The sequence below is a fragment of the Seriola aureovittata genome, chromosome 5, assembly GCF_021018895.1.
Source record: "Seriola aureovittata isolate HTS-2021-v1 ecotype China chromosome 5, ASM2101889v1, whole genome shotgun sequence".
NCBI lineage: Eukaryota > Metazoa > Chordata > Actinopteri > Carangiformes > Carangidae > Seriola > Seriola aureovittata.
The window spans coordinates 1,412,414-1,424,618 of record NC_079368.1 but is presented as its reverse complement, the minus strand read 5'-3'; the positions used below and the strand labels follow the sequence as shown (position 1 = coordinate 1,424,618).

At 39.0% G+C, this 12,205-nt stretch overlaps 1 protein-coding gene across 8 annotated transcripts in view; it reads right to left on the bottom strand.

Moving 5' to 3' along the window:
• The window catches only part of cacna1ba (calcium channel, voltage-dependent, N type, alpha 1B subunit, a), a 161,479-nt gene that overhangs the window by 83,079 nt on the left and 66,195 nt on the right, over nucleotides 1–12,205 (bottom strand). For all 8 annotated transcript variants that reach the window (XM_056376769.1, XM_056376765.1, XM_056376770.1 and 5 more), the window contains exons 8-9: nucleotides 3,959–4,074; nucleotides 3,728–3,814 (exon numbers count right to left, since the gene is read on the bottom strand). In XM_056376769.1, coding sequence (XP_056232744.1) covers nucleotides 3,728–3,814; nucleotides 3,959–4,074 — 203 coding nt within the window. The remainder of the gene's footprint in view (nucleotides 1–3,727; nucleotides 3,815–3,958; nucleotides 4,075–12,205) is intronic.

Genomic DNA, 12,205 nt, shown 5'->3' with positions numbered 1-12,205 from the left:
ACTAACCAGAACCATACTTGTACCTTTTTTTTTAACGTTGTCTACAATATGGAGGCTTCTTCTGATACTGTCCTGTGTTTGACGCCCTCTAATAAATCCAGTTTGCTCTTCATCAATCAGGTCTGGTACGAAACTGTCAAATCTTTTGCAAATGATTCAGGTAAACAAATTGTAGTATACATTTAAAAGTGAAACCGGCCTAAAGTTTTTGGATTGTTCTTTATCTTTGCCTTCCTTAGGTAAGATGGTAATAATAGCTTCTTTCCATGATGGAGGAGCCCTGGCCTGTTTAAGGGTTCAGTTAAAACAGGACCAAAGCAAAGGTGTTAGCTCTTCTCAAGGACCTTGTACCATTCTGATGGAAACCCATTGCTACCAGGTGATTTAATGGCCTTTAGTCTCCTGATTGTTGATTCCAGTTCCTTTACTGTAATTTCTGCTGTAATGGTATCATTCTGTATCTCACCAAAAGATGACAGGTCAGGTGAGTTAAGAAAAGCCCTTTTTTCATTAGCTGGTGGTGGTTTGGAATAAAGTTTCTTATAGTACTCTTCAATTAATCTTTCTATTTTGTCTGGCTTATGTAATAATTGGTTGGTTTGAGGGTCTCTTATTTTATGGATTGTGTTAGGTGCCTGCTTTTTACACAGGCATCTGGTTGCTTTTGGATTCATAATAAGTCTGCTTCACAAATCTTGCCCTTTTTTCTATATCTGCCCTGAATATCTCATCAATCTCCCCCCTTGTCTCCCTAATTTGTTGTGGTACCAACTGATCCTGTGTTTTCTCTCCAGTTCTCTTACTCTTTCTACTAGAGCGCGACCGATTTATCAGTATTGGCCTATCACAGATATATCTATATCAGCGCATATATTCTCCGATATACTTTTATTAAGAAGCAATAATGCAGTGGAAATGCTCGGGTCAAGTCTAGTTATATAAGCAGCATTTTATGTATATTTGATCATTTGTTTTCATTCAAGTTAAATATATATGCTGTATATATCGGCCGATATATTGATATCGAAATTTTTTTACTCCATAATATCGGTATCAGCATCGGCCCCAAAAATCCGATATTGGTCGAGCTCCGCTTTCTACTTTGTATTTGTATGTGACTAACCGTGTCTTTTTTTATGTTGTCAGGGCGATCAGCTTTCCTGCTTTCATAGCAGGATCCACATCTCCATTATCGTTCCCTTCTTTATATCTTTTTATGTCTTTCCTTATCTGTTTCACATTTGTTTTATTATTTAAATTACCCACATTAAGCCTCTATACTGTATTTATTTTTGTGCTATTCAGGTGTATTGTCAAGCTGATTGCCTTGTGATCTGATACATCTGCCACTCCGATTTTAAACTCTGTGGCCCTGTAACTTTCACCGGTGTTCATTAAAAAGTAGTCTATTCTGGAGTACACACAATGTGGTACTGAATAATGTGTGTAATCTCTTTCTAGAGAGTGAAGTTATCTGTAAACATCAATATGTCCTATTTTCTGCACCAATGTGTTAATACATTTAGTCAGATGCATCTTGTTTTTCTCAAGACTTGCTGTATCCAAATTATGGTTCATGACTACATTAAAATCCCCTCAATATATATCAAAATACCTTCATTCTCTAAGGCAATAATGTCAAACAAAGTTTTAATTTGATCAGTGTCACAACATTGTTTTCCAGCTGTCCTTTCACTTATACATACCTCCAGTCTTTTCCCCAATTTCTTTATGGCGTTCAAATTGGACTACATTTGTAATAAGGATAGCTACCCTCCTCCTCTGGCTAGGTTTGTAAGAACAATAGAATGATTTCTAAAACCAAACCGTTTTAATTTCTCATGTTCTTGTTGAGGAAGGTGGGTTTCTTGTAGAAATAATACTTAAGCCTTTTGTTTTTTCAATTTAGCAACGACCTTTTAACTGGGTTATTCATTCTATTTACATTAAGTGACACAAATGTTATATTGTTATGTGGCATTTACATTACCCAGTCCAGCATTGCATTTATAAAACTCCAGACAACTTAAAATAGCACAGACCTGACCATCTGGACAACGTGTGCCAAATAAGGAAAATAAAAAAGAAACACTTGACTTCCAAGTTAGGCTGATTCTTCGCCACCCAGTCCCAGTTGGAAGGCAGAGGGGAAAGCCTCCTCCCAGAGGGCCCCTCACTAGAAGTGAAACAGGCCATTTCACACATCCTAGTAGTCCGACATCATGCCTTTAATTTGCAGTCCAATCGACGTCATCAGCATTGATCAGAGATGATTTAGCCCCATATACAGCATGTACACCAACGTCAAAAATAGTAAAAGAAAAAGGAAGAGAACTTCCAGGCAAGTTGGTCCATGACAAAGCAATAATTAGTTAGAGGGGTCCACTCAAACTCCTGTAAGGTGTAGTCTCATCTGTATTCCTCTCCCCTGCACACTGACATGTTGTAGCCTGAAGAAGTTCCTCCATCTCAGGATCCGGATCCTTTGTACTGCGGCCTGGTGTCTCCATGGGATAACCTCTCCTCTTCAATTCCTGCACTGCGTCCTGTGCACTGCCATATGTGCGTGTTCCTGAGTCCCAGTGCATCTTGTCAAGCGGGTCTGGAAACGATTGCCTTTCTCCTTTAGGACCCTCTTTATTCCCGTATATGCCTTGCTTTTCTGGACAACCTGCATAGTCGTCATCGAACGCCAGGCGTCACCCTTCGACAATAGTTGGGTTTTGGTTTACGAGCCAGAACCCTGTGGCCGCGCTGGATCTGTAGATTGGTTTCTGGTTCAATTGTGAGTTCAGTCCTCAAAAGTTGCTCCACAAACTCAACCGTGGAGTTGCATTCTTTCTCTCCGGGTACATGCAAATGTTATTTCGCCTAGACCGTCCTTCCAACTCAACTTCCAACTTTTTTCATCGACTTAATCAGAGCTTCTTTCATGGTCATGTCCCTCTTCAACAGGCTTCTGCTTCAGTCAGGCCGGTTTCGTGCCTGGATTCATGTCTAGTTAGCTTTTTTGTTAGTTTTTGGTAAATTTCCTGATTCAGGTCTCTGGGTTCGATTTTCATGTCTTCTTTGATTTCTTCTTTGAGTTTGTGTAAATCCACTTTTTGTGTTAATAGGGCCGACACAAAGGTGACCAGGGGTAATTGGGGCTAAATGAGCTTGACAGGGGAAACTAAAGGGACAGACCTTTTCCACCACAGACATTTTGTCTTGTCTTCACTGCAGATAATGGAATTGTTGATACTTGTTGATATTGTTAACGTGGGGAAATCAAAGTTTGGGCGCTGACAGCAGGTCACGCAGCACTTTACTGCTTCTTCTATGTTTATGTTGAATGGATGCACTCATACTCTATGAGCACAGTTGCAGTAATGCACAGACAGCTTGTGACGGTAATGCACTGAAGAAGTTAGTGATGCAATAATGAATGAGGAGAAGAGGAGGAAAGACCACCAGCTGCTATAAACAAGGGCTTTGGGAATATTTTAGGGAGTGGGAAACAAATGTACCTCAACAGAGCATCTGTCACATCATCAGCTAAAAGCTCAATAACATCACCCCTGCAAGTCTAATATCATGGCTCATAGCTTTTTTAGATACAGGCTCTCTGTGTATTCTGTTTCAGTTCTGGTGCATTTAGCTGGTGTTCACATGGTTATGTCTCCAACGTGGTGCTGGATGGTTATTTTCTATCTACACAGCTGACTCTGAACACAGCGGTCCTCACCAGAGTTGTTGTGTTTTCTTTTGTACCAAGCTCCATCCACGGATTTCTCCTCTGCATTCTTGTCTTCCTCAGCCAGCATCACCTCCTCTGCAACACAAACACACACTTGACTTTAATGTAGGCATGATTATATCATATTTGTTTTAACATCAATTATACTTAAGTTTTTTTATTTGAATGATCCTTTAATGATTGCGTGCGTGTGTGCTTGTGTGCGTGTGTGTGTTTGACCTGCTTTGCAGATCCACTCCAGGTATCCAGTTAACTCTCTCTCTATTTGCTGTTGTCTGCGGAGCTTCAGGAACTCTTGCCTCTTCTCCACCCGTTCTCTCTCCTTGGCAAACTCCCTGTAGAACCCACAAAGAAACCACACACACACACACACACACACACACACACACACACACACACACACACACACACAGAAATGCTTATTGGATCTGACAGGCCAACACAGACCCTGCAGCAGGTTGACAGGTATACAGCAGGCTGGCTTCCAGCAGGTAAGACATAGTCTGTGTCCTGTCACATTGTGGAACAGCTGAAGCTGAACTCAACATCAACAGCAGGTCTGTCTCATGATTACATCACAAGCTCATATCACTCCTGTCTCTGTCCTTCCTCTAAACAACATCCATCAGGTGCCATCAGTTATATGACTCATGACTTGATAATATGAAGGATCTGCAGTTCAACTCCAATGCCTCAAAATGTTACTTTTGACTTGATATCCTCACAGATATAAAATTAGGTCATACAAAAGTGTTTTCTTGAAAACAGATATACTTCGGATCGCTCTGACAACAACCAATCATGTTGTACAACCAGGAAGGAAAGGTGCTGACCGGCAGAAAGACACCACATGATCCAGATCATCACTCACTGAGACTGTGACAGAAACAAACGGCAACGTGGAAAGTGTTTAGCTCATTTGTAAATGGGTCAAAGACGTAACATCAGTTCTGTCAGATATTCTGAATGGAAAGTAGCCAAAAAGCAGCCAGCATCATGCATATGCTGATTTGCATATGAGTGACATTATCACATGACTATTTGCATACACAGTAAATACAAGATGTAGCACTCGATACAAGAGTTTCTGGAAGATAAAATAGCTAATGAACTTTATAAGCTGTAATTATTCTACAAGCTGCTACCTCATCTGTATCTATCTTTATCTTAAACTACCTGCAGCCATTGTGTCTTGTCCTGCTGATAACCTCTTTGGTGGCTGAGCAAAGATGTCTGACTCTCCACCTCCAAAACAGATCAACACAAACAGATAAACTGAGGATTGTGTGAAACAAAGCAGGAGCAGCGTCTGCAGCAGCCTGGACATGAGGATGTGAAAAAATAGAACTAAGGTAACCAAATTATTTCCTTTCAAAGAAAAGCAGAGAAGGAGAAACATTAGTGAACAGCATCTCCCTGATCTGCATCTGACCAAGGACTTAGTTACATGTTGATCCCCGTCTCTCTTTCCCTCCCCTTATTTTCTCTCATCTTTCTTCATAAAGGCTTAAAGATTAAAAACAAAAGCGTTGAAAGAATCTAGTAAGAAAGCTGCTAATAACATACTTTGCTATTAAAAGGTATAAAGTTTATTTGAAAGTAGTAAATACAAATACAAACATTTATCATGTCTGTAATTTTACCAAACTAATTGTTATTTCAATTTAATTACAATTGCATTAAATTTTGGTAACTTTTGTAAGAATCAGGTCTTTTTCTTAGTAGTTTTGGCAATCAGTACTATCTTATATTAACATACTGGAAACGTCAATGTTATATCATATATATATATATACTGTATATACAGTATATATATATATATATATATATATATACATATATATATATACTGTATATACAGTATAACATAAGAGTATGTAATATATATGTTACATATTTTATATCCCACATTTTAATGATACTTAATGAAAAAATAATCTGATTGAATCATTGATGTATTGTGAGAACATTAAATGTCATCCATCTTATAACAGATAAAAAATGACCATTGCCATTGTATTGCTTTGTCAACATTAAGGTTGAGGTTATTCCATAACAATAAGGCAGTTTTCGGTTTAAATGAGGTGAGTGGGAAATTAGATATGTGAGAGACGAGACAGAAAGGGAGGGGTGGAGCAGAAGAAGAAACAGACAGAGAGAAAGAGACAGAGAGAGAAAGGAAGGCAGACTACTGAAATAACAGAGCAGGGGATCTCCAGTCCACCCCCACCCCTCAGTCATTGGTGTGTCTCGCACACAGCAGAGGGGGAAGCTCTATTCTGCATTGCAGTGGCTGCCTGCCTGCCTGCCTGCCTGCCTGCCTGCCTGCCTGCCTGCCTGGCTTCCTCAGGGTGTTTCTGTATATGAGCTGCCAGTGTGTCTACATCTCATTCTGTGGCTACACATCTCTCTCTCTGTAATGTGTGAGCAGTGCATACATGTGTGCTGGTTGAGTGTAGTGTGTGTGTGTGTTTGAGTGAGCACTATATTGTGTGTATATATACTGTATATATATATATATATATATATCAAAAACCAAGCTGTGCTCTTTTCTAGGTAATTGTATCATATCGTTAATTGTTTTTGTATTAATAGCACAATAGCTAATAGTTGCTCTTTTTAGACTGAACATCTGTGTATTTCAGCTAATTGTAGGATATTATCAATTGTTTTGTCTGTTTGTTTTTGCTGCTGTTGCTGTCTGTTCTTAGACTATAAATCACAATCAATGTATTTATATATAATATGATATGCATGTATATAAAATATAATATATTATTTGACTCTTTCATATCTGTAGCGTGTTGTGGTTTTATGAAAACTGACTGTTTTAATTACACTGTACAAGAGGTAGCAATAGCTATAAACTCTCTGTGCAACACATCAGTTCCATGCTGATGAATTTTAATTAGTTCTCTCAATACATTACTGAGATGTGACGTTCACGGGATCCCGATGGACGTACGACAGACAACCCATAATCATAATAATACTCCAGCCAGTGATTACGTAGCTTGAGAAGTTGTTCCAGCTAACATGTTCAAACATTTAAATGACATAAAGCAACACTATCATCCGATCTGAAGTGTGTGACACATTGCCAGCTAGGTGACAGTCAAAGTATAAGTCAGACAAGCTATAGATGTGAGAGGAGTTTGTAGATTAAGTGACTGTGGTTTAAACTTTGATCACACCCACATCTCATCCCACACTGTCCACACTGATAGAATAAATGCTGAGTGAATGGCCCCTGGGGGTCTGCAGCCTCTCAACCCTGCATGTATCTGCTCTCATGCCTGCTCTGAAGCTCAGATCGTGGCCTTTAAACAATGACATGGCCCCCGCATGGCCCTGCCAGACGGCATCAGTGACCTTCCACCTCCAAAGTAACTGTAAGGCCATCTGACAACTTCTGTGGAGAGAGCAGGAAACAGGAACGATAATACAACCACAGAGGGGGCAGCTAAAGGCTACCTGCCCTCTACAAGCCTTTCTCTCTGTGTATACAGTACAGGATGGATGTACAGGATGTGAATATGAAGATGAGAGTGGCTAATGGCAAGATGGAGGTTGTAAACTTTAAAACTGAGATGCTTATGTGTAGAAATATATTAAACTATGGGATGTGAGAGCTGATGCACTAGGAAGATGCCTCAGTTCATCAGGCAAGGCCTTCTAAAGCTGTGGAGCAAAGTCTTGAACAAGGCTAATCTGGCCTAAAAATAAACAAGTCATGAGACCCCCAACAGGACCTCAGATAGTAAACAGGCTAATAGGGCATTTAGGGAAATAAAAGAAAAAATGATAAATTGATAACTAAATAAAATAATTGGGAAATAATTTAAAAAATGTAAAAAAAATAGGGAAGCAATTTTCTCACTACATTTGGTGAATTTTAAACCCTTCAGCTACTTTTATTTCATAAAGCTAGCAAGTTAGCAACATTTGATTTTTTGGGTTAACAATAGTGAATTTATTCCAGTGATGATACTGCAGTTACAGAGTCTGAGCAACAGCCTGGATAAAACTGTTTTTTGTATAAAGAGGTAGTTGCTTTAGTTTAGTTTGAACTAATTATCTTTAGATTAAAAAAATAACAATCTTGTATGTATGTGCAGCTTTACTGAAAATAGCTGTCAATGCTGCTTCTGAGATGTAGCTGCAAATCTTCCAGGGAATGACATGGGGCCCCTTTAGGGAGGTTTCCTACTGAGATGTCATTGCAAACCACCCGTCGGTTTTTTAAGTGGGAGAGAGAAAGAGAGAGAGAGAGAGAGAGAGAGAGAGAAAGAGGGAGAGAGCAGGACAAAGCGAATCAATGGTCACTGTTGATATTGTATGGTGTGGTACAGGTACATATACTTGAGTGTTGTCAGAATAAAAATGAAACTTAATATTATAATTGTGAAGGGAGGGAGCATGTACAAAGAAAAAAGAACTAAACCCTGTGGTACCAAGTGAGTTTAGTAGCAGAGGAAGATTTCTGTATAGAAACAGGAAACGAACCATGATGAGATCAAGAGATAGACTAAAAGGACTGAAATGGAAGTGAAGAGGTAGTGAACTGTACAAGTCAAAATAAAAGTCAAGGGAAATAAAAGTGTTATATTAAGCAAACAAAAGAAGATAGATGAATGAATAAATGAGTGAATGAATGAATGAATTGTTTTGTACATTTCATTTACACATCATTCATTCATTCGCCTATCTTCTAACATTGCCCTGGTACAGTGTTGTGTATCACATTTTTAGTGAAGACTCAGACAGATTATATTTATATACAGATTTTAAATGTAACTGTAACTCTGTGATTGTTCAGTGGTGTTCAATAATTCATTTAGTTTGGGAGTGGCAGTGATTTGGGGCTGCTGATGGATGGTACAAGGAGCTTCTGTTGAAAGAGAATATCGGCCTTTACTTATTTTTAAAAAAAATGGAACAAATGAATGTGAACTAGTTCATTTTTGGAACTGTGAACTGGAACAACACTGCCCTGGTATAAATCTTTTTGCTTGTTTAATGTTACACTTTTATGTCCTCTTGGCTTTTATTTTGACTTTTTTACAGTTCACTTCCTCTTCCTGTCTTGACCCCAGCCCTGCTCCAATAGTCTATATACTATCTCTGCCAAATGAGAATTGAAAGAATGAATTTGCAAAAAACAAGATTGGTTCCCATTTTTAACTTTGGTTGTCTTGCTTTTTGTCTGGAAACAAAAAACGAATACACCATGTGATTTTCTAACCATAACCGTAACCCCAAATAAAACCATGTTAATTCGGTTCTTGGTTTCAAACAATATAATGATTAAAGGTATTGCCAAAAACAAAATTTCCATTTTGGTTTTGAAACAAATACAGATTTTTTTTTTTTTTCAAATTACAAATGAATTACGTCTTATCTGATGATACCCAAACGCAGAAAGTGTTTCTGATAAGGATTAAATTAACTATTAAAAACATTATCATTTTTTGTGCTTTAAAATAATCTCATCTAATGATACAGTTTTAGAGTAAGAAATCTGCCTTTAAAAAAGCCACATCAGTTATCCTGCTCACTGGTTTGAGCTTGTTAGGAGCAGATAATCACAATGGCTTACACGTTGTCATGATAAAATAAAAGACTGAAAAAACTCTGAGGAAAATTATGGACATTAAAATGACAGCAAAGTGAAACAAACACATTAATGGCTCCTCTGATCTGACTTAGCAGTTTCTTCACTATAATCAAACTCCACTCCCAGTGGCACCCAATTAATTGCCGTTAAAATTAAGCAAACCAGAAAAAGTTGAGATGCATTATCATTCCACAAATTAAATGAAGTCTTTGAGGAACAGCAAGTCTGATTTAAAAAAGATCTCCACAGTGAGGAAATATATTCCACAGCAGCAGGGAGAAACGTTACCTCATCAGTGAGGGCAGAGACGCCAGATGGAACATGGAGTACTGAGGCTTCTTTCAAAAATTAATGGCCTTAACATTAAGCAACAGGGGAGTGAATGTGAATACAACTCTGTCCTCATCTGTCCATCTGTTTGAATGAGCTGAGGTAGATGAAGAAAAAGAAGGAATAGCAGTTCACACAAACAACAAAAGATTAACACTTAAATTTATATATGTTAATTTGGGGAGAGTATGAAATAGAGTGCAAAGTAAGACTTGGCAGCTGGGGTATATAAATTCAAATTTAAATTTTACATGGGTTGATGAAATAGTTTGTTATTTTACACAAGGTTGACACTGACATAAAATTTGGGTGAGAAAAACAGAATGTACCTTCAAACCTCCAGTTATTTTCAAAGAAACATCATTATTCATCATTTTGAGCCTCAAATTCACTCTCTTTTAACTATGTTATTGTCTCTACCAATTCCTCAAGGAAATGTTTGGCTTTATAGCTGCTTCATGCTCCACTTTGTTCAGCAGCTAATTGCTAAAAGCGTCTCCCATTCAGTGCTGAGCAGGTAGGGCACAGTGGAAATTATGGTATTAGCAGAGATAGTGAACTTAAACAGTAAAGTTGTGATCTGGACAGTATAAACCTCTGAAGAAAGAAGAGGAAACAGGGAAGAGAAATGTAGATTCAGGCGAGAATTCTCTGTAGGTTTATCACTGTGATGAGAAACACTTTCCACATACACTAGGTCAAAGTAGTAACAGTGGTGTCAGCTGGTTTCAGCCTAGTGTCAGCTGGTTTCGGCCTAGTGTCAGCTGGTTTCCGCCGAGTACCAGCTGGTTTCAGCCTAGTAATAGCTGGTTTCAGCCTAGTGTCAGCTGGTTTCAGTCTATTGTCAGCTGGTTTCAGTCTAGTACTCGCTGGTTTCAGCCTAGTAATAGCTGGTTTCAGTCTAGTGTCTGATGGTTTCAGTCATGTACCAGCTGATTTCAGCCTAGTGTCAGCTGGTTTCAGCCTAGTAATAGCTGGTTTCAGCCTAGTGTCAGCTGGTTTCAGTCTATTGTCAGCTGGTTTCAGTCTAGTACTCGCTGGTTTCAGCCTAGTAATAGCTGGTTTCAGTCTAGTGTCTGATGGTTTCAGTCATGTACCAGCTGATTTCAGCCTAGTGTCAGCTGGTTTCAGCCTAGTAATAGCTGGTTTCAGCCTAGTATCAGCTGGTTTCAGTCTATTGTCAGCTGGTTTCAGTCTAGTACTCGCTGGTTTCAGCCTAGTAATAGCTGGTTTCAGTCTAGTGTCTGATGGTTTCAGTCATGTACCAGCTGATTTCAGCCTAGTGTCAGCTGGTTTCAGCCTAGTAATAGCTGGTTTCCACCTAGTGTCAACTGGTTTCAGTCTAGTGTCAGCTGGTTTCAGTCTAGTGTCCACTGGTTTCAGTCTAGTGTCAGTTGGTTTCAGTCTAGCGTCAGCTCCACTGGTTTCAGCCTAGTGTCAGCTGGTTTCAGTCTAGTACTAGCTGGTGTCATTGCTGGTTATTTAACCACATATATATATATTTATGCATGCATTCAGCTGACCAGTGGTGGAACTATAATCACTCAGTCAGTCAGTCACAGACATTGGCTGGTTGCACAAGAGTTGAGGATGGGCAACAACACCCAGAGACTGCTGGTGCTGAAGAGAGATGATAATAACTGCAAAGCAATATTGCAAGAGAGGCAATAAAAAAAACTTCTCCCATGATGCTCTTTTCAATGGTGATGACATCCTGACAACTCAGTGCCTGCTATTTGTGTCTCTTTATAAAAGAGAAGGTGTGTTCCACAGAATTACACTGACAGTCAGCCTATGGTGCGGCAGACCCACACAATCTTGTGAATTTATGTTTTAATAAACCCTCATGAATATTACATGGAAGCTGCCACAGATGTGGAATTAGTCTAAATAAGTAAATGCAAAAGAAGCCCACAGTCCAGGCAAAGGGAACATCTATGAATGTGGGACATTTGAATGTTGCTATTCACGAGTAACCCCATTAGTGATACTTACTACTTACTATTACACCCTGACGGTCCAATTATAGCTTAGCAGCCATAAGCATGCCTGCTTATGGCAGGCCTGTCAAACTTTGAATGTCTCCACATAGTAAAGTAGTTTGTCACAGAAATACTCAGTTAATTTGAATGAATTGTGGGCCATTTCGAATTCGTTCGATCTTGTCCACATTTATGAGGATGTCACATGACCTAACACATGACCACCACATCCACCGCAGCTGTCTGAGAAACAACCAACCTACAGCATTAACTCGGTTAAAAGTAGCTTGACCAGCTCACTGTATTGAATTTGATCTTTTTATGTTGAATAATTGGAAGAACACTGATATTTAACTGATGCAGGTTATTGTTAACAATCAGTGTTGGGAGGTTGCGTTGTACCTTCAACATTGTCTTGCATTATGACACACAGCACTGCTACCTGAAGCAGACTGAAACCACGAGTCACTCTGAAGACCCAGTTTTTCTTCACCCTTTATTTTCACACAGCATCATGTTTAAATGTGAATTCACATT